At 40.2% G+C, this 26,481-nt stretch overlaps 1 protein-coding gene across 1 annotated transcript in view; it reads left to right on the top strand.

Annotated features, from left to right (window-relative positions):
• Nucleotides 1-23,788, top strand: part of adamtsl2 (ADAMTS-like 2) — a 48,232-nt gene extending 24,444 nt beyond the window's left edge. Inside the window, exons 7-19 of the mRNA XM_067572998.1 lie at nucleotides 1,213-1,336; nucleotides 1,509-1,589; nucleotides 1,744-1,919; nucleotides 6,053-6,356; nucleotides 9,650-10,004; nucleotides 13,051-13,154; nucleotides 13,276-13,402; nucleotides 13,802-14,015; nucleotides 15,004-15,159; nucleotides 16,224-16,394; nucleotides 17,738-17,914; nucleotides 19,011-19,155; nucleotides 21,234-23,788. Of these exons, the coding sequence (XP_067429099.1) occupies nucleotides 1,213-1,336; nucleotides 1,509-1,589; nucleotides 1,744-1,919; nucleotides 6,053-6,356; nucleotides 9,650-10,004; nucleotides 13,051-13,154; nucleotides 13,276-13,402; nucleotides 13,802-14,015; nucleotides 15,004-15,159; nucleotides 16,224-16,394; nucleotides 17,738-17,914; nucleotides 19,011-19,155; nucleotides 21,234-21,361 (2,262 nt within the window). The 3' untranslated portion in view covers nucleotides 21,362-23,788. The remainder of the gene's footprint in view (nucleotides 1-1,212; nucleotides 1,337-1,508; nucleotides 1,590-1,743; nucleotides 1,920-6,052; nucleotides 6,357-9,649; nucleotides 10,005-13,050; nucleotides 13,155-13,275; nucleotides 13,403-13,801; nucleotides 14,016-15,003; nucleotides 15,160-16,223; nucleotides 16,395-17,737; nucleotides 17,915-19,010; nucleotides 19,156-21,233) is intronic.
• The last annotated feature ends 2,693 nt before the right edge of the window (nucleotides 23,789-26,481 follow it).

Here is a 26,481-nt window from a genome sequence, read left to right as displayed (position 1 = left end):
AAACAAACAAACAAGTAAATAAGTTAGAGGTACTTTTGCAGTAAAATGGTGATGTTTTTGAACAAACCTTCACTACTAATAAAGGTTTGTTGAGAGCGTTTAAAGGGTGTTGAGACATTGGTGTTGGTGTCTTATTTCCAACAACACTCAAAATAAAACTGTTTATTCATTTCTTGCACTACAATGTAATGTGCTGTCGTTTTTATTCTCCTGTTTTATTCTTTTTTTAGCTTAATATGTTTTATTTTACTGTTCCTATGTAAATGTTTTAAATGTCTTTTTATTTTGTCTTTTTTTTGTTTATCTTAATGTTAATGTCTATTATGTCTCATGTAAACTACTTCAGATTTCCTCGTTGTTGAAAGCTTCTATAAAAATAAACTGCATGACTTTTCATAAACATTCTACTGTTAAATGTTTTTAGTGTTTAAAAAATGAAAAATAAAATCAGATTTGGTTATTTGTTTTCTCCCTTGGCATCGCAACAGTTTCTCCTGTCCTCTTTAGATACAATAACTGTCAGTCAGACGCAATATTTAATAAGAAACAGCCGCGTCAAGCTCTATGAAAATTATTTTTTACACAAAAGATTACTCATATGCTTTAAAAACAACACATTTGTTTGTGACCAGTGTTTATTTCCATTTGATAACATGTGTTCATAATTTGAACTTTCTAAAGGCTGAAAGAAAACGCAGAAACATCTGATGTGACGGCATGAAATAAAGATGACAACACACACACAAAAAAAACCTTTATATAAAAAACTGAACACAGTATGTTGACAGTAAACATGAAGAGTTGAAGTGTCAGTAACACAGATCAGTGATTTCTTTTAAGTCTCTTCTTAAAACATACTTTTATCAGAGAGCCTTTTGAACTGTCTTTTAGTTTTGTTTTTATTTCTCTTGTTTTATCTTACACTAAATTGGTTTTCTCTGTTTTTTTTAAAACCTAATGATTTTATGATTTGTCTGTTTTGTATTTTACTGCCTTTGTGAAGCATTTTGTTCACTTTATTCTTAAGATGAATCATTTAATGTCACACGTAATGTTTTTCAATCACTTTCCCAAAAGACGGAGCAACTGAATCAATATTATCATTAGAAATACTTCTGCGTCGTTATTACAAGTAATTCAATATGTTTATAATTCATTCGTGATATTTTTTATTCCATCCTCTCTACTTCCACTTCCTTCTTCGCTGCTCAGCCGATCGGATGTGACGGCGTGCTCTTCTCCTCCAACATCCTGGATAAGTGCGGCGTCTGCCAGGGCGACGGCAGCAGCTGCAGCAGAGTCACCGGGAACTTCCGCCGCGGCGCCACGACTCTGGGTGAGCGTTGCTTCCTGTCTGACCACAAAAGTTTTAAGAAATATTCATTCTGAGATTTACATTTTAATATCTGGATGTTAACACCTAAACATTTAGAGAGAAACTGAGTTGATTGCAGTCATTATGAGATAAATAAGTTGACGCTCACCTTTTGCTGTTTCCTGTCGTCAAGGTTACTCCTTTATCACTCAAATCCCTGAAGGATCATGGGACATCCAGATCATTGAGAGGAAAAAGTCTGCTGATGTTCTAGGTTGGCATTTGCTAGTATCTACAGTATATCTGTGTCTTGATTTCATATATTATGCTCTCAAAAAGACGTTTAATGGAAATGGTTCGTTTTTTACTAGAATTTTTACTTTTTACTCAAACTAGAATCTGAGTTTTGTGTTTCTCTCGTTTCCCAGCTGTGACCGATCAGGCCGGCAACTTCTTCTTCAACGGGGCCTACAAGGTGGACAGTCCCCAGAACTTCCACGCTGCAGGCACCGTCTTCAAATACCGCCGACCCATGGACGTGTACGAGACAGGGATCGAGTACATTGTCGCCAAAGGGCCCATTGACCAGGCCATCAATATCCTGGTACAACTCTCCTTCCTCCCTCTGTCCACCAGTCTCACTTTAACTCCTCCTCCTCCTCATCTTTAGCCTCTTCATCTTCAAACTTCATGTGTAATAGGAGATGACAGTAACAGTCAGCAACTACATTGTAAATTAAACTGGGAAGTTACCATGTAAACACTGCTGCAGTGGTAAAGAGTTGTTGTGCAACTGAGCACTCAAACGGATTCAGAGAGAATTTAGGAAACGTTTTACTGGCTGTTGAAGTCCAAACAAATGAAAATCAATATAAAAGCAATAGACAAGGTTTTTTTCCGGTTTTTGGCTGGACTTCAACAGCGGGGCCAGCCCACGAATGTCTGTCACTGACTGAGTGATGAAGTTACACTAATGGTCGGCCAAAGGCAGCCAAAGCTAAGTATCCCAGAATGCATTTTGCACCAACCGACAGCAGTGGTGGAGATTAAGCTGTTGTAATTTTCACTGTAGGACTGTTAATATGTCAATTTATTGAATTTTAATATTTTTTCAGGCGAGAAAGTAAACATTTAAATTCCTAATATGTGGTCAGTTTGTCCAAATAACACCTATTTTTTCTGATGGTTTTGGAGACGTGAGGAGCTGCTGGCCGGGTGTCAGCTACTAGCAGTCTATGGTGAGCGCATAGTGCCACGATTAACCACCGAAGGAGACTCTGTCATGTGATATCTACGTGAGAAGAGGATCTGTGCGTCGCCAGTGTGACTTTCTGTCAATTTCCACATGTTACATGCGTCTAGTGTCTTTTCATAATAAAGCATTTCCAGGTTCATAGTAAATAAAATAAAAAAGCAATACAACAAATACATTTAGGAAGGAAACACACTGTGTTGGGGTCTGAAGGATAAATTATCAATAGGCTGAGGTTGGTTGAAGTCAAGCGTCTCTTTAATTCAAACAGAACATATGTAACAGACACAGTTAGCATTAATGATTAACCTGATAGTTACTGCATTAAAACTATTTTCGGGTTGTGGGTAAATGAAATAATTTATAAAACACACTGAAAAAAAAGCTTCAATCTTAACTCAACCCTTCTTTCAACAGCACCATATAGACTACACTCATAATCTGGCACAATGTATTTTATGTATTTTTAATGTTTTTTCTTATGTGTGCAGCAACTTGAGTCACAACTACTTTATCAAAAGTGCTTTACTAATAAATAAACAAAACAAACATCTTAAAAATGCTGCCGTCTGATGGTAACCAGACGACATACAAATTAAAAGCCCTCTAGCGTGAATGTAACGTAATAAAATCAAATTATTTACACAAACTTCCAGAGGCAAGAATATCCTTTGATATCTCAAAGCGTCTGCATCAGCGTGTGGCTGACTCTGAGGGCTCGTAGGGTTTTTTCTTTCTTAATTTGCAGTCCTTTTTACATGTTTAATTTGTTTTATTACCTAAATCCTTCTCTAAAGGCCAGTGGAACTCATCTACACCACTTTGTTCGGTGTAGTAACCTCCTCTGTGTCTGTAAAGGAACTCTGACCCCCCTGCCCTCCTACCTCTAACCCCCCCCCTGTGAATGTGCACATTAATGAAAGGCAAAAAGTTACTCCTAATTACACTGTAATATTCAACTGAATCTCCCTAAATCCCTTTAAATTACAGAAACAAAGACATATTTGTTGTTATGGCCTTGGCAGTCCTCGCTGGCTAATTGTATAATAAGAAGCCCAGGATTTTAAGCTTAAGGCTGCTGTTCTTAACTCTTGAACTTCATAAAGGTCACTCTGATTAAGACTGCTGACTCATGAAGCAGCTTTTTGGCAGAGCAGCAGAGACTGCCAACACTTACAGCAACAACAGACAAAAGTGAAAACAGAGTCTGGTCAGATATTTCCTGGCAGTGAGATGCTCTTGTGTGATTAAAGATGTGATGTTGTAGGAGTGAAGCCCCTGCAGCCCATTAGAGATGCCCAAAATAGGTGTGTCATTGCCTTTTTTTTTTAAGAGTGCCTGTCTAATGGCTAAGATGTAAATATAATGCAGACATGATTGTGAGTCTGTGTCTCGCTCTGATTGAGTGCAGGCCTTGTGTTCTGACAGTGGCCATATATCCCGAACAGCATCCACATCACGAGCCAGGTTTGATAGATCTCTCTGCAGGATGCTGGAACACAGAGCTGCTCGCAGACGCTCGCTGCGACTCTGCTGGTTCATCTCTGCTCTCACGGAGCTTTTATCATCAGATGGACCCGCAGGAGTCTGGATGATATCTGATATTTATCTCTCGTCATATGGATCAGACTGTCCTGGATGCTTAGTGAGCCAAGATGCATGCAAACTGCAAAATATCTTCTTGTCAAGTCAATGTTTTGACTTTACTTGAGTGTATTGTTTCAATTACTACCTTAAATCAAGTTTTATTGTCCTTGATTCGAGTGCATTAACCAGCCTTAGTGTTCCTTTTAGAAGATACAGACACTAATCTATAGAAAAGTAATGAAACTAGTAGATATCTGTCCAAAACTTGCTGCATAAGATGATTTTTGTACTTATTTTAAGAAAATAAGGTATCTTATTATTTAGATGTGTTCATTCATACTGTAAATAAAAAGTCCACCTTTGACCTTTGAGTGTTTTGTCAAATGAAAAAAGGGCAGTGGTATTACTTTAAACACACTGTCCACCTTAAATTTGACATTTTATACTGTATTCTGTTATATTTAGATTTAAATTTTTGTGTTTTTAATCAAGAGTGCACCTGATTCAAGTATTTCATCGTATAAATCCCTGTGGTTTATATACAGACGACAATAAATCTGACCTCAAATTGAATTTTAATTTAAATATGAGGATGCATCGCTCTGTATAATTATATCTCCTTTCAGGACAGGTTCACAGTTTTCTCAAGTGTGTCTTTAAGCAACAGTCAGGTGTCCATATGAACACTGAAACAGGTTTTCCTCGCTGTAATCATTCCTCCTGTTCGTACTGGCTATTAGAAGTAGAAGTCAAATGTGCTTTCAGTGTAATTGATGGAGGAAAAAATCCACAGTCCTTGTTTTGATCAAAAATCCACAAATAAACTGGATGTCTTCCACAGTTACAGTCTTTTTAGTAAAAAATGTCCCTCTTTGTGTCTCGAAGGACAGTGTTTTCCTCTTCAGCTGCAGTGGAAGGATCATAACAAAAAGAGGGAATTTGGCACTAAAAAGACTTTAACTTTGAAAGATTTTGACTTGATTTGACTCATTTGGACAGTGAAGCTTCATATTAGCTTCAGATGAACTTTTAAATACATTTTTGCACAGAAGGAGGACTGTGGATTTTGTCCCCAATCACTTACATTGTAAGTGCATTATGAAGGGATCTTCTAATGGTCAGTATGAACAGGAAGAATGATTACAGCAAGAAAAACATGCATCAATGTTGATTTGGGCTCCTGACTGTTGTTTTAGGACAGAACTTAAAAACTGTGAACTTGTCCTTTGAGTACATGTAAACGCGCTGACTGAGGGTTATTGGTGTAGAGGTGATCGATGACAGGATTTCACAAAGTTGAAGGGGGAGGAGGGAAGTCTGAGGCTGAAAAGGGAAAAAAAGAGCCGGTGTCAACATGACAATGAGGCACAAAAGTTGTTGTGTGAACAGAATGAACTAAACATGAAGTTGAACACGAGGTTGGACAGAAATAACAGACTCTCTGTACAAAGTCTTTAATTGTAAATTTGCTTCAGTTTGTATTGATCCTGGTTTTGTTTCTGACTTTCCTTGTTACTTACTCACTTTAAGCCTGTGACCCCACTTTGGGCATAGGCCGCCAACAAAGGCTCTCCAGGCATCCCGGTCCTGGGCCAATTTCTCCAGCTGTCCCCATGTATGGCCAGTTCTCTTCACGTCTGCCTCCAGGTCACGGCGCCAGGTGTTTCTTGGTCTGGCTCTTTTCCTTTTCCCTTGTGGATTCCAAAAGAGAGTATGTCTTGTGGTGCTGGATGTGGACTTGTGAAGAGTGTGACCAATCCGTCTCCGTCAGCGTCTTTGGAGGATTTCTTCCTCTGCATGCTGCTGTCTTGTTAGCTACTCTGCTTGTTACTGATCTTTATGCAATATGAAATAACCTGATCTTTAGTTTCATTTCTCACTCTCCTCTCATCACTCAGGTGTGGAACCAGAACGGTCGCACGCCGTACATCACCTACGAATACACCGTCCTCCGAGACTCCCTGCCCCCTGTCCCACCTCCTCCTGTCTACACTGGAACGGACACCTCAGCCGGGGAAGTCTCTGTGGAGGTGGGAGGTATGCTGGCCCCAAACAGCAGCCTTTACGACCAGACAGCCCCCGACGGCCAGTTAGAGCCGGGTGGTGGCGACGGACAGAAGGGCCAAGAGACCAACGAGGTGTACGAGGAGACGGCGGACATCGACTGCGACCAGGATGGAGTACCTGCACCAAAATTTACAGGTAGGGACTGCTGCATGTAACACCTTTGATATGTCTGGTTGTGTGACTCTGAAACATTTCAGACACCATATCTCACAAGACAATAACACTGCCAGGGTCAGAAGCGTAAGGGTCCCAAAATCCTAAAAACGTATGCATTGAAGGTAGAAAGGCTACAACTATTTTAATGCCCATCACAGTTTTCCTACAGCCCTTCAAATTCCTTGTTTTGTCTGACCAGCAGACCAAAACCCAAATATATTCAATGTACAATAATATAAAAACAGAGAGAAACAGCAAATCACAGTTTTTGATTTATAACTGACTTAAATTACTTGATTATCGAAACCGATTAATTTTCTGTCAGTCGGCTACTTGGTTAATTGGCTAATTGTTTCAGTACTAGATAGAAGTACTTTCAAGTACTTTCTGGAGATTTTTTTACCCTCATACTGAAGATGAATAATGTGCTGTATGCTCGGTTCAAGGCATCAAGGGTAAATGGACTGCACTATGTATTGCTTTTTTACCTTAACTGACAAAGCGATTTATGATTTGTGCAGTTTGTGCAGCTACCTTAACCTTAACCCTAACCCTAACCCCAACCCTAACCCTAACCTAACCAATTCATGCCTAACCCTAACATTAACCTAATCTCAATTGACACCTTACCCCTAACCTTGCCCACGACCTCGGAAATGACATTTTGCCGCATTAGGACCAGGTTTTGGTCCCCATGAGGACTATTGGTCCCAATAAGGTCAGTGTTTATACCAGAAACAGTCTCCACAAGGTAACAAAAACATGTACCAACACGTACGCACCAATGGCAGTAGAGCTGCCATGCAAGGCACCGGTCTGTCCATAGGTTCAGTGTCTGGCTCAAGGACAATCTATCTATCTTTTGGTCTATCTATCTATCTATCTATTGGTCTATCTATCTATCTATCTATCTATCTATCTATTGGTCTATCTATCTAAACCCTTGGTGGTCAAGGTTAAATTGAAGATATTTGTCTTTATCTAGTCAAGTAAAGTTATTTGTACAGCCCATTGTCACAAATCACATATTTTACAATCTGTGCACCAATACAACATTCTCTATTCTTAGACCCTCGATTCGGAAAAGGAAAAACTTCCCCCCAAAACTTCCCCCATGGACAGACCATGTGACCTCTGATGACCTAGATTTATACTCTTAAATATTAGAGGTCATAGACAGGCTGAACTAATCATCTGTGAGATTTTCAAATGAATCTGCCAACAACTTCGGTAATAAGAGGTCATTGCTTTGATGTTCAATAAAGCCTTGACACAAACACCAATGTAACAGTAAGGAACACAGTGTAGATTACAGCAAATAAACAGTGTTGCAGATCCTCTGAGAAATAGGTCTGATACTTTTTCCTCTATGTCTGCTTGTGCCAAATAGTGACATATTCTGTATGAGCACTACTCTCCTCACTGTGACATATACAGTATCCAAAACAGCCCTTTCATCATGCCAGTGCACTTAAGCCATCAGCGCTCTGCTCGCTCTTTTATCGCGTGCCATCTGCCACACCGCTCACCTGAGAGCTATAAGAGGAAGTTATTAATGTAACTCCTCACTCCCCGCTGTGCTAAGCTTCCTCGTGGCGAACAATGAGGTCAAAACCTAAATGTCAAATATCACACTGTATCTATTTCAGTCCAGTTATTACAGTTGGTTGACTGAGATATGTTCCTGGTAACAATGAAACGGTGGAAGTGTTTACCTTTTTTAACATTAATCAACAAACATTTTTGATTAGGATTCATTAAATTAGATTATTAAAGAGTTGTGACCAACACGTGTACTGATCGGGACTGTTTCTAAATTAAACTTAAACTTATATTTGACATTTCTGAACTGTAATTTCTCGTAACTTATCAACAGCCATACTAAAACACTGGTGACAAGCTAATATGCTGTGCTGATATATTGATCGGATGCTGAGAGAGAAAAAGAGTGTGTGAGAAAGGGAAAGAAACCTAAAAACTCAGAGGGTGGTTCTGTGGTCCGTTGGTAGATGAGACGAAACAGGTCAGATTTTTAATCCTCTCTCTCTCTCTGAGACTCTTTTCCTGTGTGTGTGTGTGTGTGTGTGTGTGTGTGTGTGTGTGTGTGTGTGTGTGTGATGGCCTTTTAGAGCTCTGAATTATTCATGCTACAGACACATAAAGAGGATCAGGAGCAGATGAAAAATTCAGTTTTGCGGTGTGTTCTCCTTTTAAAAATGGCTGCATCACAAACATGAGCGGTAATGGCCTTCCTGCGGGCTCTTAGCTCGCTCAGCTGACTGCCGAGGCCATTACACCACCGCTTTGGGTGGTGAGATGAGATGGAGAGGTGCTTGAAAGGCTCATCATGCACTTTCTACACAGACTGATGTCATACTACACACCACATGCTGAGTTTCTCTTCTCATTTTCTTTCTTCTTATCTCTCTGTGATATTTTTTATTTCATTCAGTCTTTTAGAAATTTCCTGCAAAAAATGTTGTTTTAAATTATGAGCTCTGGAGTTAAATGTATAGTACGGACCAGCACATACCTACTTATCAGCCTGTGAATAAATCCTACCTTTGTGATGCTTATATTGCTCAGTTTTTGATACCTGTGTCAGACCAGTGGTGGTGGTGGTGATCTATTGGACTGCATTACATTGAGGCCTTCTAGCCCCCATTAGAAACCCAGTTAAAAAAACCCTTAACGTACATTTTACACCCCTTTCGATCACTCTTAAGCATCTTTAGGTTGTTCGATTAAAGGGTAGGTTCACAATTTTCACAACAGTCAGATCCTCTTCAAACATGCTTTTAATGTAAGTGATTGTTGTTTTTAAATATATGGACCTTTCTCTATAGTTTAATTAGTCTAACATTATGTTTTTTTTAATTATTTGGCTTAATTCTTCTTGGGTTTTGTCTAAAAACAAATAAAATTGTATTAAATGGACAGGATTTGTAATGACATAACATTTAGTGATATTGACCTGGAGTGGACTCAGTTTTGTTATATACTGTAAATTCAAAGACTGAACTTTATAAGATTCACAGAGACAGAATGTTTTGCAGGGCTGTTGAATTGGCATTAGGTTGTACAGCTGTACTTAATAAAGTGGTGCCTTAGTGTACAAGAAATGAATTCCCACTGAAAACAAATATGGGCCAGACAACAGCTGCAAGTCACTCAAGCCAAGCTGAATATGTAAATTAGTACAAACATGCTTAAAAACTACTTCACAGTTTGTGCTTTGAATAAAGATGTATTTTTGCACTTTTATCCATCAGAAGGAAATAGCAGCCATACAGGAAGCACTGCTCACCCTGCCCCTGCCGGGGGGCCCCTGGACGCAGGACCAGACTCCCCAAACCTCATCTGGAGGGTCCTACTGGATGGCCGAATAGGCCCAGATGAGCTGCTTATTAACATCTCAACCAATCAGCTGCTGACAGAAGGAGACAGTTTGTTCTCATCGGAACTGGGACCAGTGGAGGTGGAACTGAGCAGCCTGGAGCGAGACAGTCTGAATGACACGTTGGAGTTCACTCTGGGTCGCAAACGCAACGACAGCGGAGATGCTCCCTATCAGAACAAAACAGTGCAGAGTGGTGGGAGGACCTCCAGCCGCTCCAACAGAACCAGGTAATCCAACTGACAAACAAAGTACATCAAATCTGAACTGAGTTTGTCTAAAGCTTACACACAGCAGAGTTCTACTGTTCACAGTTTCAATCAGGTTTGGGCTCCCAAAAAGCCTTTTCCATTCAGAGAACTGGACACTCGTTTCCTCTAAAGACTTCCTCGGAGACACAGTAGCCAAATGAACACAGGCGGTGAAGGAGGCAGCAAGACAAGACAACAACACAGGGAAGCGAGCAGCAGCGAGAACATTGAAAGGCAGCAGGAGAAGCAGACGGAACAATGAAAAACACAGGCAGGTGCAGTAAGCCAGACAGGCAGAATATCAGGTAGAAAACAAAACATGCAGTGAGGCAGGAAGGGCAGAAAAAAGCGAGTGAGACGGTGAGACAAAGACAAGAAACAAAGCAAGACGACAGGAGTGCAGGCAGCAAGGCGAGCAAGTAGAGGAAAGTATTGTACCAGGCAGACAAGTAGACGAACAACCAGTTACAAAGAAAAGCAGCAAGACAGATTTATTACAAGGCAATTAAGACAGATAGACAGGTAGGAAAAACAGCCAGCTAGGATTGCAGACAAACAGACAGGTAGACAGACAACAGTAGAACAGACTGATATGTGGTTTGTCAAGCAACAGAGTAGTTAGATTGATATGCAGGCAGTGAGGCTGGTAAATAGGTAGATATACACACTGTAAAGCTATTAGGCAGGTTGACAGACAGGCAGTAAGGCAGCGAGACAGAAAACACAGTTAGACAGGTAGAAGGGCAGTAAAATGGTGAAGACAAGTAGACTGCCTGGTTGTGAGGCAGTAGGCACTGTAGATAAGCAGACAGTAAGGTAAACAAGTAGATGAACAGGCTGTAGGAGAGACAGAGAGGTAAATATACACTACGGGCAGTAAGACAGGTAGATATACAGGCTGAAAGTGAGGCAGACAGGTAGATATACAGGCTGTAGAGAGACAGACAGGTAGATATATAGGCTGTAAAGAGACAAACAGGTAGATAAACAGACTGTAAAGAGACAGACAGGTAGGTAAACAGGCTGTAAAGAGACAGACAGGTAGATATACAGGCTGTAAAGAGACAGACAGGTAGATGTACAGGGTGTAAAGAGACAGACAGGTACATAAACAGGCTGTAAAGAGACAGACAGGTAGATATACAGGCTGTAAAGAGACAGACAGGTAGATATACAGGCTGTAAAGTGACAGACAGGTAGATATACAGGCTGTAAAGAGACAGACAGGTAGACCTGGCAGGTTTTTGCATTCATCATATTTATAATTCATGTTGACTTTGCTGCTCTGTGTCCAAACACGGCTTCACCAGTTCTGCAGCCAGCAGCTATAAAACACACGATGACACGCCCTTTCCTCTGAGAGACAGAGAGAGAGAGAGGAGAGGAAACGAGCCGAGCAGAGGAGCTCAGAGGGGGGGAGCGGGGAAATGCAGCCACACTTAGAAACAAATAATTCAAGGTATTCGCAAGAAAAGTGAAAAATATGATGCAAAGGGGAAGAGTGTTTCTGTCAGACTGGAGTCACCTCTGGGGAGAAAATAATGTGCAGGAATCAGTCTGGCTTACATGGAGAGATGCCGGCGAGGTATAACTCAAAGTGCCTGTGATTTTTAAATAAACGTCTGGAGGCTGGCGGAGGCAACGACCGGTGTTATGACAAGAATGTGCACATGACTTTTATGTGATGTGATGAAAAAACAAACTGCATCTGCTGGGACGCAGGCTGTGAATCAGCTGTCACACTGTGGTCGTCTGAGGCCTGGGAGACTCTCTCACTGTGTGAGTGTGTGCTTCACGCTCTGCACTTCTGAGTATATCCTTAAATATCCTTAAAGGAATATTTCACTGAAAATCTATCATTTAACTCTTACAATGTGGCTCTGAAAAAGTCGTACTGTAGTCAGTTTGGATTCACAGCAGTTACAACGGTTCATTTTATAGACACTTAAAACCACTCCTGCGCTGGGCCCCGTTCTTTAGATAAACGAGTTACCCAGATTAGACTGTTGACGATTTGACACAAATCTGGATCTTTTGGTTCTTTGAAGCTGGCTTGAAATTCATCTGGAACTGTCGCAACAATTCCTTAAGCCCAAACCTGCAAAAGTACAGCTTATGGACAGTTCAATAAGGAGAGATCAATTGGAAGTGCATAACAATATTTATTGATGTGACGAAAAGAGTTTTGATAGGATAGGATCCCCCCCCACCCCCTCTCAAAGTCTATACACTGGTGGTGGTGGATGAAAACCTTTGGATGAGTCTCTCTGGATACCATGGAGGTCATGGTGGTGATGGGCAGGAGGTGGGTTGTGCAATAGTGCGTCTAAAAGACAGAATGACATATATGCAGCAATATTTAAAGAGCAGCATCTGGGGGCTGATTGGCTTGAGGAAGGAAGGACGGAGAAAGATCACTGGTCAGGTGTGGTGACGTCAGAATTGTGAATGAAGGGATTTTGACAGCGTGGGAAAGCAGAAGTGACAGAATAGAAAAAGGAGGGAAATACACATTCACTCATAGTGGAATATACGCAGAATGCAGTATTTAAACACTAAATTAATTTCAGAATTCAGTTGCTGTAAATTGTTTATGTAATTAAAGCTGCTTTTTGGTAGTTTTAGTATGGTTTCATTTTCATGGCGGGTTTATATTTATCACTTAAACGTCTCTTGCATGTCCAATGAGGAGAACCTGACCAGTCATGCACCCAACAACACTCCCAGTCTGACCACATTCACCAGTATCGTCTGATAGTTTAACAGGGTGTATGTAGAACCAATGTAGAACTTTTCAGGTTTAGACTCTCTACTTGTTTTGTCTCTATAATTTAAGATAACTTCATCCAGGATTAACAAATCAAACTGCAATCAAAGAACCAAACTAGCTGTATGAGAATTAACAGGATTATTTTAGCCTGATAACAGCATGTTAACAGCGCCCTGCACTATCATCCGCTTCTCCACTGACTAAATACACAGTTTCTGTTAATCATCATACGTTTTTGTTTGTGTTTGTGTTCAGAGGGAATCAGAGATTCTACCAGAAGAACCTGAAGCTGAGTCCTGCTGACATGTACCGCTGGAAACTTTCCTCTCAGGAGCCGTGCAGCATGACCTGCTCTATAGGTACAAAAAGTTCATAAACACCCTCATCATCACTGAACATCAAACCAAACAGACTGCAGGAGTGATGCACTGTAGCTGTAACATCTCTGCTATGAGATGCTATGTCGTTTGTCTCTTCCAGGAGTGTCCAAGTCCTTCGTCTCATGCGTTCGTTACGACGGCATCGAGGTGCACGACATGTACTGCGACGCTCTGACCAGACCGGAGCCGGTTCACGACTTCTGCATCGGGAGAGAATGTCAGCCCAGGTACCATCCAGGAGCGAAACATCTGGATAAATCTGAACAAAATAAATAATTCAGATACCTCGCCTCAGGCTCATCTGCCGTTACCGATGCAGCGTATCGGATCGTACATCCTTAGATCCACACAGTGTGCAGTAGCTCACTCATGAGCTAAAAAAGTTATTTTAACATTTGCATGTTAATTATTTTCTCGCTGCTGTAACTGCCCTCATGGCGCTGTAGCCAGTTCATATTTTTAATTCTTTGACACTCGTTTACTCTTTGCTGCAGCTGCTGGGAGTTTCATGTAATCTAATACAAACACGAGACTCCCTGATTAGTGTCTAATATGACTCTAAATATAATAGATTGTATTTTGATCTGAACCGAGCTGATCAGATTGGATCACATCTCGTCTTTCAGGTGGGAGGCGAGCAGCTGGAGCGAGTGTTCCAGGACCTGCGGGGAAGGTTTCCAGTTTCGTCAGGTGCGCTGCTGGAAGATGCTCTCGCCCGGCCTGGACAGCTCGGTCTACAGCGACCTCTGCACCATGACCGACCTGGAGAGACCCATGGAGAGACGAGCCTGCAAGAGCCCCGCCTGCGGCCCGCAGTGGGAGGTGGCCGAGTGGACCGAGGTACCTCTGCTGGGTGGAAACTAGATCATTTAAAGATAGTCAAGCAGAGTTTTTTCTTATTTTGTTGCTCAAGAAAATAATTTTTAGTATTTTTTTCAACCTGTTTCCCTCTTTGGATTTTTTTTCCTGGTTTTTAATCATTTTGATTTTTGTTATGTTTGATTTTTTGAAGAAAGGCACTTGAAATGATCTCCCCCATAACTCAGAGGGACTTATTTTTCTTGAAGTGCAGACATCTCTCTCTTGCACTTGTCAGGCTCTGGTTTAGCAGCTGCAGTCTTATGATTGTCTGATTGTGGTCACTGATGGATTCTCCAGAGAGACTTACGAGACACCAAAAACCTTAGATGTGATTTGGGCCAATAAGGTTTGAAAAACAACATAGAAACATTATTTATATGCAAAACTCACTGATCATTCTTAACCATAACCAGCCATTAATTCACACTAAATCAGTCGTTTCCACTGCATTTTAAATGCAATTCTTGAAAACATTTATTATGATTATTATTTTATTATCTTGTGTTATTTCACATGAAGTCTCGCAGCAGTCACTTGCCCTGTTTTCAAAAGTAAGTTGTAAATATTTCACCTTTTTTAAAATTTATATGCTGTATCAAACAAGAACTAATTCAGAGGTTCAGCAACACAAACCGCAGTAAAAACAACTACAACAGCTTATATTAGAGTGCAGAGTTAGTTATCTGGATTATGATTTAAAGGATTAATTGTAATCTCTGGATTCTTCAGATCAGATGGTGTCTTGTACATTTAAAGTGGAGATTACATGAAAGGTGTCTTGAGTCTTTTCAAAAGCTAAATGTTTCCCTAAAGTGCTTCAGAACCGTGATTCCCTGATTACAGACCTGCCTGTTGCATTAATGCTACATGAATATATATATATATATATGTATATATATATATATGTATATTTTACTACATATGCAGTTTGAATGTGTGTCTCTGTGTGTGTCTCTTCTCGCTCCAGTGTCCTGCTAAATGTGGCCGCAGAGCCCAGGTGACCCGCGATGTCCGCTGCTCTGATGAAACCAGACCATGTGACCCGATGACCAGACCACTAAATATCAAAAACTGCACCGGTCCGCCCTGCGAACGCCACTGGACCGTGTCCGAGTGGGGGCCTGTGAGTGTGTCTTTACTCTCTAAATACAATAAACATAGTATGTAATGACAGTATCTGGATTGTTCCCTCAGATTAATGGTTCCCAAACTAGGGTTCCCCCCACAAGGGGTCACTGGATTCATCTAAGGGGTCACGAGATGACAGGACACGTCAGCTTTCCTCCACTTTTTGCTTTATGTACAGCAAATTACTTTACTTTATCTCTTCAAGCATCTAAAAATATTCAAATAAAACAAAAGAAAGTCCTCTAGTATTTAATTGGTAGATGCTGGAACATGTGACATGGGGTCACAGATAGACTTTGCTTCATTTTAAGGGGTCAAAACCAAAAAGATTGGGAACCACTGCTTTAGATTTTTTCCTCCATCTGATCATTTTGAGATTAATAGGATTTATCAAAAAAAAACAAAACACAGTGAAACACTTTATAACCATTTTTATAAGTGCTACAGTGTGAATTTATTGTGTTGTTGAGAGCAGATTTATTGGGAACAACGTTTCGGTACACAGACCTTCATCAGGTTATTCTGAAGGTCTTTGTACCATAAACGTTCCCAATAAATCTTCTCTAATTGTAAGCGAAGAGGACGGCGTTCATCTTTGTTCTGCCGTCGTCTGCACCTGACTTGTCTTCTCTCTGACGCACCTGTCGATCTACAGGTGTGTAAAAGTTCTGCTCCGCATTGTGTTGTTGAGATAAACGTAGATTCTGATGTTCAAGTCAGAGTTTGGAAACTATGAGGTCGAATTTACAACCCGTGGAGCAGAAACATGGACGGCTGTGAGATTCTCTGTAAAATGTAATTCCCCATGCAATAACTCATATTATAAAAAATATAAGTTACAGTGTTGATGTTACAAAGTGACGTTATGTGCTGTGAATTCATCTGAATGTTTGATTTTATTTAATATGATGTGAGGTGAGCTGATCTGACCTTTTGTTTCTGTTTTAGCTCCGTGATAAAACTTGGCTGGCAGAAGGCAGTAATGAGGGGATTCCTGCTTTTTTTTTTCTTCTTCTTCTTATGAATCATAAAATTCTGACCTTTGACCCTTGTTTGCAGTGCTCGGGGTCGTGCGGCCAGGGGAAGATGGTGCGTCATGTGTACTGTAAGGCTCCTGAGGGTCGCGTGGTTCCTGAGAACCAGTGCTCCGCGGAGGACAAGCCGCTGGCCATCCACCCCTGTGGGGAGAGAGACTGCACTCCGCACTGGCTGAGTCAGGACTGGGAGAGGGTGAGTTCATGATTTCCATCAAGTCCATTAATCGATCAGCTAATCGACACACAGTTATTTTTATTCAACTATTGTGAAAATCGATAGATTCTTTGGTTCCAGCTTCTCCAACGTGAGGATTTAGTGTTTTTCTCTATTTTATATTGTTGTAAAAATCTTTTGCTGCTACAAACAAATCCAACAAAATAAAACGTTTCAAGGCGTCACCATCAAGACCTGGGAGACTCTGATGGGCAGATTTTACTTTTGTTTGACGGTTTATAGACAAAAAATGAAAATATCGACGGATTAATCAATGACCGAAACAACTGTTCAGTACAGCCCTATTATTAATTATTAAGTAGTGTTTTTGAAATACATGAGAAATTACATTCCCCCCTTTTGATCACAGTTCTCCTCAACGTTGCAGCATTAATGATATCAAAAAATGCACTTTTTTGAGAAAACTTGTTGCAGAATGCTATTTGTTAAGGATACCCGATACATAACACACTGTGTTTGGACTATGTTACTATATTATGTGGTGTTGTTTACGGTATCTTTGTATGGTTATTACGGTATTGCTAACACATAATATAGTGATATAGTCCAAACACAGTGTGTTATATATTGGGTATCCTTAACAAATAGCATTCTGCAAGAATTTAGTTTTCTCAAAAAAGTGCATTATTCAGATAGGAGGTTTTGCTCTTCAGCCATCGATGTATATCTGAAAAAAGTATATTACGGTAAATAAATGAGACCAACTTAAATTTAATGATGATTTAAAACACAAACTCAGTGAGTCTTGCTTTCAAATTCAGTTCAGGTGAATCATCAGATGCTTTTGTTTCATTGTCCACAGAACAACTGGGGATAATATTAGTGTTTGGCTCCAGATTTACAGTCAAATGTCTTAAAAAACATCTGAAGTTTAAACGGAGCATCTATTCTCCAGGCAGCCTTTTTTTGTTTCATTTCACTACACTATAAAAAATCTAAATTTTTACAGGCTTGAAACTTGCTCGAGAAAGATAATCCATCCATTTAACACCTCATCTTCTTTCAATTGTGTAACATTTTCATTACTGCTATGGAAAGTTTTCCATATTGGTTCAAGTGCTTGTTGGAATCTAAAAACCCACAATAAGCTAGATGCAGCAACTGGTGCTAAGGACAAAATGCTCCATGTATCTCTCTCAGTTTTTGTTTGATTTAGTTTTTTACTTTCAAAGAGTGAGTGAACCATGATTGAAATGCTGTCTTCTTTTTGTGTAATAATTGCTTTGTGTCCCCTGAGTTGTCCTGGAAAAAACTGAACAAATGTAGATATGAACCCAGTAACTTTAAGTTCCCGTCTGTAGTGTAACACCACCTGCGGTCGCGGTGTGAAGCGGAGGATCGTCCTGTGTGTCGGCATCAGCAGCGGAAAGTTCCAGATCTTAGATGACGAGGCATGCGGCGGCGCCGAGAAGCCCGAGGACGAAAATACCTGCTTTGAGAGGCCATGTTTCAAATGGTACACGACACCCTGGTCTGAGGTAATAACACGCTTTTACATTTCACCTTTACACGCCCCTGATATCAAGAGTGGATCATAATAATGTAGGAGTCTCTGGAGCTGCTGGAGCACAGTTAGTTGTTTTTGTTCATTTGAAAGACATTTGCCTTTTTTCCATGACTGGAATGCATAAAGTTTGAGTAGATTTGGTTTTAACTGCCTCGTGTCACAGCAGCGGCAGACACAGTTTTATCCAAGTAATGCGGCTCGTAAATTCAAACTGTGAAATTCACAGTTTGGTGCTGCTAAAGCTGGACCTCTGGACCTCTGACTCAGACACACTATTCCAACAACACACAAGAGATACTCTATATACTAAATATATATTTCATTTTTCAGATTTGCTGTTCATACAGTAGCTGCTGCTCTTACATACAGCAGAGAGGAGAGATCAGAGCAAAAGCAAAGCAAAACTATAAGTTGTTTAAATCTTTTCATTCAAGATATGATTCAGAAAAATGTACAAAAAAGTGCAAATGTGTCAGGAAAAGGTAAATTCCACACAGGTTTGAGCTACGAGGAGGTTTGTCCAATGATAACACAACAAAACTCAAATAAACCTTAAACCTTAAAATCACTTTCAGTCCAGTATCATGCTGATGGACAATATTCACAGATGCCTGCACAGAAGGGTAGTGTTATTTGCAGATGATTAGGGCAACTAATCATTATTTTCATTATTGATCAACCTGATGATTGTTTTCTTATATGTTTTGCTATAATTTCCTCAAAGTCAAAGGTGGTTCTGACATTTTTGCTTGACAAGAAACTATTTGCTTATCAAAATATAGCTGCTGATTCATTTTCTTTGAGTGATCGATTAGTTGACTAATCGTTGCAGCTATACAGATGATAATTTAGCTTTTTACTGCTGTCAATATGTAGTAAAAACCTGACTGGCTTTTAGTTTAGTGTGTCAGGACTACCTCCATCTTGTTTTATTCTCTCTCTCTGCTAAGTTTGCATTCATACTTCTTTGTTATTTTATTCTGTAGGACAAATGAATAAAATATCTTTGCCTCCGGTTGATCATCGATGTGTAACGATGTGTGTTTCTGCCCCTTGTGTGTCCTCAGTGCACTAAGACGTGCGGTGTGGGCGTGAGGATGAGGGACGTGAAGTGTTACCAGGGCAGGGAGCTGGTCCGAGGCTGCGACCCCCTCACCAAACCGGTGGCCAAACAGACCTGCACTCTGCAGCCCTGCCCCACTGAGCCTCCAGGTAACACGGCAGGAAGAGAGAGTCTCATTCAGTGACGTCCTGCAACTATTTCATAGAGCAAAAGCGGCCTGTCGAGCTCATATTGATCATTATAGCCACAAAAATATAACTCTTAATAGTTACAGTAGTCATAGTAGCACATAGCCAGACATCTTACAAGCTGTTGTTTTCACTGCAGTATTTATAGGACAAGGCTGGTTTTACTCTATATTGTTCTTATTGAAGTAATCAAAACCAGCAATCTGTCTCTCAATACTTTCAGACTTCCCTACTCTCAGCTTCAAGCCCATTGGTTCCTGCTGAAAACGTAAATCTTTAAAGGACCAGTGTGTAGGGTTTAGTGGCATCTAGTGGTGAGGTTGCAGATTGCAACAAACTGAACACCCCTCCCCCCTTCCGAGTGTGCAGGAGAACCTACGGTGGCCGTGAAACTCGTGAGAAACGTGAGAGGCCAGTCTCTAGAGCCAGTGTTTGGTTTGTCCGTTCTGGGCTACCGTAGAAACATGGTGGTGCAACATGGTGGGCTGGAAGAGGAGCCGCTCCCTCTGTAGATATAAAGGGCTCATTCTAAGCTAACGAAAACACAAGTCTTATTTTCAGGTGATTATATACTAATTAAAACATATTTATGAATATTATATTCTACTTCTCACAAATATATAGTTTCACTATATATCATAGGCTCAGTAATTTCCTAAAACAGCTGGACACTGGAGATTTTAGCAAATGTTACTCAGAAGGTTAAAAAGAAGGAAACGGTGTGTTTGTTGGGGACTATTTTCAGCAGCGGATGAATCCACATTTGTTGCTCTTCTTTATTGAGTATTTCTGGCAGCAAGATGTTTGGTGATTTGAATAATAATTTTGCTGATTTTAGACGGCATTTTATTTAGGTTCAAGTTCTTATACAGCTATTTGTTCTTAGGGAACATTTAACTTTTGAGAACTTTTAGTTGTGTTATTAAACAAAAAAGAATTTTATAGAAAACACTTTACAAGTAATTCACAAGTAATTTTGGTTATTAGTTATCAGTGCATGAGAACATCTCTGAATTGTTGTGTCCTTACAGTAATTTAAAGTCTCTCAGGTCAGCTGACCACAATCTACTGGATGTTCTCAGAGCTCGATTTAAAACAAAGAGAGACCAAGTGTTTGCTGTCTTTCATGGACACAGATTTGGGTATGGACGGTAGGGGCAAAGTGTTGCTGGATTGTCCCTGCCAATATTTTTTACAGATCTCAAACAATATAACATTTTAACTCCATGTAATGTTAATGGTAAGATCTCTGCAGAGTTGCCAGGTTTGTGTATTTTCTGCAGAAACGTGCGCTATCGTGATAAAGAGTGAAAGAGCAGGATATGGAAGATACTCGACCTGACTGTTCCTCTATGTGTATTTAGGCTTTTGGTTCACATTGAAATACAGTTAAAACAACAGATAAATGTAAACTAGAAGTCTGCTGTCTAGAACTAGCTGGGCTTTAATCTAGACATCCAGGTATCTCTTAGACTTGCATGTCCCTCCCTCATTACCACTACGGAGGTGCCCTTAACTCTGACGTTGTCTTCCCGTCGACCATGCAACTTTTGTCAAACAGATCCTACAAATTTTAATAAAACACCCAAAATTCAATGAAAGTAGCGATCATCACTTTTACTTGCAAAGTTTGTGGTATGGAACCATCCATGTGATTTTCACGCAATTAAATGACAGAAATCCATATTTCTGATATAAAAACGGGTCAAATTTGACCCGAGGACAACAGGAGGGTTAATCCCAACTGCTCCAGTGGAGCTGCCCAGTGGCCGGCAGATCAGACTGTGGTTGTACTGGGCAGCTTCCAGGTATGAATGTGTAACTGTGTCTCTGAGAAACTCCCCTGAATAAATAAAGGTTAAAAAAAAGACCAAATCAATGTTACTGGGAATGTTATCCCAGTATGTGTGAGGCCTGGTTAACATCGGCTGGGTTTATATTATCCCAGGACGATATATAAAAATGGGAAAAATTTTTTCTTTCTGTTATTGTGTTATGAAGTCCCACCATGACTGACTTTGACTGTGACTTTGTCCCAGATGAGAGCTGTCAGGATCGTCCCTCCACCAACTGCTTGCTGGCGCTGAAGGTCAACCTGTGCAGCCACTGGTACTACAGCAAGGCCTGCTGCCACTCCTGCCGCGCCGTACGACCTCCCAGCTCCTAGTCCAGGACAACGCAGCCTCTCTCCACCCCCCACCCCCCGCCGCCCCCCCCCCGACTCTCGCTCCAGCATGAGGAAACTAATGGGTATGTGGTACTGCAGTTACTGTGAATCACGAGAGGAAGCTGAAAGTCAAGAGTTGGAACAGTTACACAAAGTCCTCCAATAACCTGGATTTATGAGGGTTCATTTGAAGTTGGATTAGTAGAAATGATGTATAATTCAATCTGGTTCTCCTGATATCAGACAGAAGCAACTCACAACACTCACTTATAAAATTAATAACATGTTTGTTACTGTTTTTCATTTGAAATTTCTTTTATTTTCCAGTAATGTTTCTGGTTTATTTGGAATAAATAGAGAAAGAGGTGAGCGAAAAGCAAATTCTCCGAGGTAAAAATCTCCCACTCGAAGTTTTGATTGGTCACTTTCTGTCCGCTGTCCTTAAATGACACTAAAATGACACACAGTCCAAGTGTGTAGATCAACATATTCTCCATTAACGGTGATGCATCACAACTCCGTTTAGTCGCAGCCACACTTTGTTATTTTCAACAGATATTTTGCCCTCAAAGCCACACGGATGTTTTCAGTTATTCTGGTTAATTAGACGTCTGCTCAGGTTGAAGTTGGCGTCGTCCCTGTGAAAACTCTTTATTTACAGTAACAGGGACACTGTTTCTGCAAAGAAATGTTGAATCTTTTAAATTTTTCATCGCAGCGAGCAGCAAAAAATAAATTTCATTCACCTCCTTTGTGTTGTGTGTTGGAGGCAGAAAGACAGATCTCTCAAAACTGGACAAATAAAAAACGATCTGCATGGAGAGATGCCACTAGAGAGAACTCGTAACAGGTGCAACTCAATCAAACACGCCGACGCGTCCTGGGAAGAGCAGTTATCGGCCAGAATAAATGAAAACACCTGTGTAGATGGATCGTGTGTGTCTGTAGGGATTGTTGTGTGGAAAAACAAGGCAAAGCTGTGTGATGCAGCTGATTGCATCCGTGTTTTTTAGGCCCCTGTACACTGTGTGATCCTGACATGAAAGTTCAACAGTGAAGAGAGAAAACATGCTGAAACCTTTGGTCGTCTCTCCAGAACAGTGCTTGTAGATCTCACAAGTCAGAAACAAGTCAGAGATTTCAGACTAAATTCTCAAAATCTGACCGACGCTATAAACCAACCACTAAACTTGCTGCCGCTATATTTTAAGCACCCATAGATATATTAGACGTAGTTACTGTACTGCTGTGTACAGTGTATATGTCACTATGAACAAAGCTACAACAAAATGCAGCAAGTTTTTTTTTGCAGATGACGTGTCTGTACTTGCACGTTTTGTCATCATTTTCTCCAAGATTTTTTTTGGAGCCATTTCACCTGTGAACCTGCACGTCATCACTGTTATGGCACATTGTAAAGGGGCCTTCAGAAAAACTTAAAAAACACCTGCAGCAACCTTCCACCTCGAGACCTCTGAGACTGACGTGATGCCACCTCATCAGTTCAGTCACATTCAGAGGAATATTTTAAAAAACCCCAATATATATCACCAAAAAGTCCAGCAGAAGACATTTAAAAAAAGGGAAAATGTTTGTTTTTTTGTCCCAAGAAACCTTTTCATCTCCAAAAATGATCTCACAGCTGCCCCTCCCCCCCCTCACTCCTTCCATCAAACCATCATACAAAATAACATCTTTAACTTCTGATTAACATTATATCTCAACCATAAACCCTGTTGTTATCATCTATTATTGATTATTTATCAGTTGGGAGTTTCAGTTCCTCTAACAACATATGGAGTTGTAAAGTGGAGTCAACAGTTTAAATGGTTTTTTTTTACAGACTTCCATCACCAGTTAGCAGCTTGCTCTTGTAGTGTTCATCGCTGCAATGAAAAGATCTATTAAATTATTTCTCAACTGAATATACTGCATGACTAGAATATTTAATACAGATACTGTTTATGAAATATTATTTAATTGTGTTTCAGTTTGGTGTCTGGCATGGCCCAAAATGTTTATATTTCCATTCCATCCCCCCCTGCCGTTTGGCGCCGTGCCGGCACGCCTGCAGGATATGGAAGCATATTTATTAGTCATAGCACATTTTCATTTATCGTGATGCTCCTGATGCCAGCCGATGGTTATTCATCGGGTCAACTGATGCCAGTTTTGGTCTGTGTGTGACAGAGGAGGAAAGGAGTTATTCCAAACACAGACAGAAAGATTCCTGACACTTGAAGTATGGCTGAAATGTATTCAGACGTGTACCTGTATGTCTCATTTTTAACTATTGTGTACTGTGTTTTATATAACTGATACCTCTTTGTACAAAAAGTAAGTATGGAGATTGTGTACTGTTGATAATAAACTGAAATCCTAATGGTACTGACTTGTATTTCAATTAAATAACAGTTCAGATGAACAGATTTGCCTCTGTTGTTTTTTTATGAATCCGCAATTTATGGTCATATAGTAAGGTACCACTCCAGAGCTGCAACAATTAGTCGATTAATCATTAAGAAAATCTGTGTTTTGATGATTGATCATTTGTTTCAAGCAAAAATGCCAACCATGCTCTGCTTCCAGCTGCTCAAATGTGATGATTTTCTGTTTTTTATACATACATACATAATTGAATATCTTCAGGTTTTAGACTGTTAGTTGAACATCACTTTAGGCTCAACAACTAATCGATTAATCAAGAAAATAATTGGCAGATTATAATTATGAGTTCAACACATCCTCATATCAGAGCGACAGAATGGGTTTATTTCCAAAGACTCTCAAAACGACCTATATGAGTGTTTTCAGCGCCTTCTAGAGGACGGATGGGGACCAGAACAACGACCCACAGGACCGTGTTACAATATAATGATGATCTATGTTGTGACAATGCTGTGGTTGAGGTCTGGTCAGGTTTACCACTTGGTTAGGGTTGGAAAAAGATCCTGGTTTGGACACCCGAACCATGTGAACACTAGTGAAAAGGCCACTTTTTGCCTCCTGACGTCCCCTTAACTTCACTTCTCCAGGACATAATTATCATAACCACTAGATGGTATAAACCTGAATTTTAGACCTATACCCTTGTTTTTCTTGTGAGGACGAGCTGGTTAGTTGCAGCTCTACTTTAGTACTCTGGTTCCTGACCTTTTTGGTTCATAACTTCCTAAAAGAAAGCAGTATCTACTTGTGACCCTTCATCACAGTTGACATGAGTTGTGAGGAACCAAAAAACCTGCTCAGATTGTTTTATTTGAAAGATTTTGCCTGAAGAAGTTAAAGTATCCAGTGTTTCAGGTGTCTCTGTACACCTGAATGTGTGACAGGTGTGTCACACTTGAATCATCTTTTGATCCCTCTAATATATCCCCCCACATGTCTCCCCCCCTTCATCTCCTGTCATCTTTTGACCAAACACTGTCTAACAAAAGGCGAGAAATCCCCAAAAGAATGTTTTTGACTGTAGCTGCTGAAGAAAAAGAAGAGAGAGTGTAAAGCTTTCCAAACTGGTTGAGGGATCGACCTTTTTGAAATAGCAACATTTTAAAGGATAATGCCACATTCATGTCATATAATTATGACATGAATGATTCTGATGTGTAAATGGTGTTCACGCCAACCTTCAAGTCCTAATGATGACTGGAAAACTGGGTCCATCTTTTACAAAATTAAACCTGAATGTAATGGATATAATGCAATATAACACAGTATTTAAAGGCTCATACAACCTTCCTGAGTGGTCGGATGATGGGAAACTTTCCATCCATCTAACGTGGTGTGAACGTGGCAGAAGTCTGGTGATAGTTCAAACTTATCTCTCTCCTTATCAACAAATCTCATGAAAAGACCAAAACCAACAATGAACTGATCTACTAACAAGATCTTATTCCTCTGTGTCATAGACCTCCGTTGTTGTCTTAAAACTATTAAAAAACACGTCAGTGAGTCACACCGCTGCCCTGGGTGACATAATCCTTCATTACTATGAACACACACACTGTAGTTTACTTTGACTTGATCCCAAACACACCAGCCTGCTGCCAGAAATACTCACCAGAACATTGAATGTGGATTCATCCGCCACTGAAAATAATCCCCTATAAATGGACTACTTCGTCCTGTTTGAGTAACATTTGCTAAAAACTACAGTTCTCAGCTGTTTTAGGAAACGAGTGAGCCTTTTAAAAAATTAATCTATATATTTGTGAGCTGTTTTTAAAGATCTTCTGTTGGACCCAGTGAGCTTAGAGCTGAAAACCACTGACTAATACATTGTTGGTCTTTTTATTAAAATTGTGCACAATAAAAAATATGAAACCACCAGTTTTATCCTTCTTCTTTCTTTCTAATTTCTGCTGAGGTGAAATTGTAGTTTAGTCTCAAGCCCGTCAGTTTTGTTTGCTGTGATGTTGCAGGTTGTGTTGCTGCATACGTTGAGATCATTGCAGCAGATGATGCATCACAGCTATGAATGCAGAGAAAACGTGTTCACTTCTTCTTCTTCTCCTCCCTGCTGCTGCTTTTGATATAAACAGATCAACTTGTCTGATTTAATGAGAGTAAAACCAGTTCAGAATCAACTCTCTGTTCTGCTGGTTTTTTTTCTCCCTGAAGGCAAAACACACAAAAGACACCAAACAAGTTTTTGCATCATTTTTATTAACACTGTAAATGAACTCACTTTTTTCAAACACCGAGCAACTACAGTAGATGTTGGTTTGAGCAGCAGCAGCAGCAGCAGCTGACGCCCCCTGCTGGTCAGTGTGAGAGAGTCAAAACCTCAGATCTGCTGAACTGCAAAGATAACAGAAACACATCAACTACTGAAGCAGAGAAGAAACAGATGAGACTGAAGACTTCATGTCAGTAAACACTCATTAAAATAATGGTTCATTCTTCCTCAGGAATGAAATAAAGTGTAAAAACCTGCAGCTCAAAGCTCCAAAACACCCCGTAATGATTCACGTCTGATTGCTTTATTGATCGACTTCTTTTCACTGAGCTGACATTCACAGGATGTCCTTCCTCTGCAAACTTTATCCCCAACCACGACTGTGAGACAAACCTCCATCTATACGTCTATAACCTAAAACATTTGATTAGTGAATCGTGTG

This window comes from Thunnus thynnus, chromosome 2, assembly GCF_963924715.1.
Source record: "Thunnus thynnus chromosome 2, fThuThy2.1, whole genome shotgun sequence".
NCBI lineage: Eukaryota > Metazoa > Chordata > Actinopteri > Scombriformes > Scombridae > Thunnus > Thunnus thynnus.
Note: the sequence above shows the minus strand (reverse complement) of the source record. Positions and strands in the feature narration are given on the sequence as shown.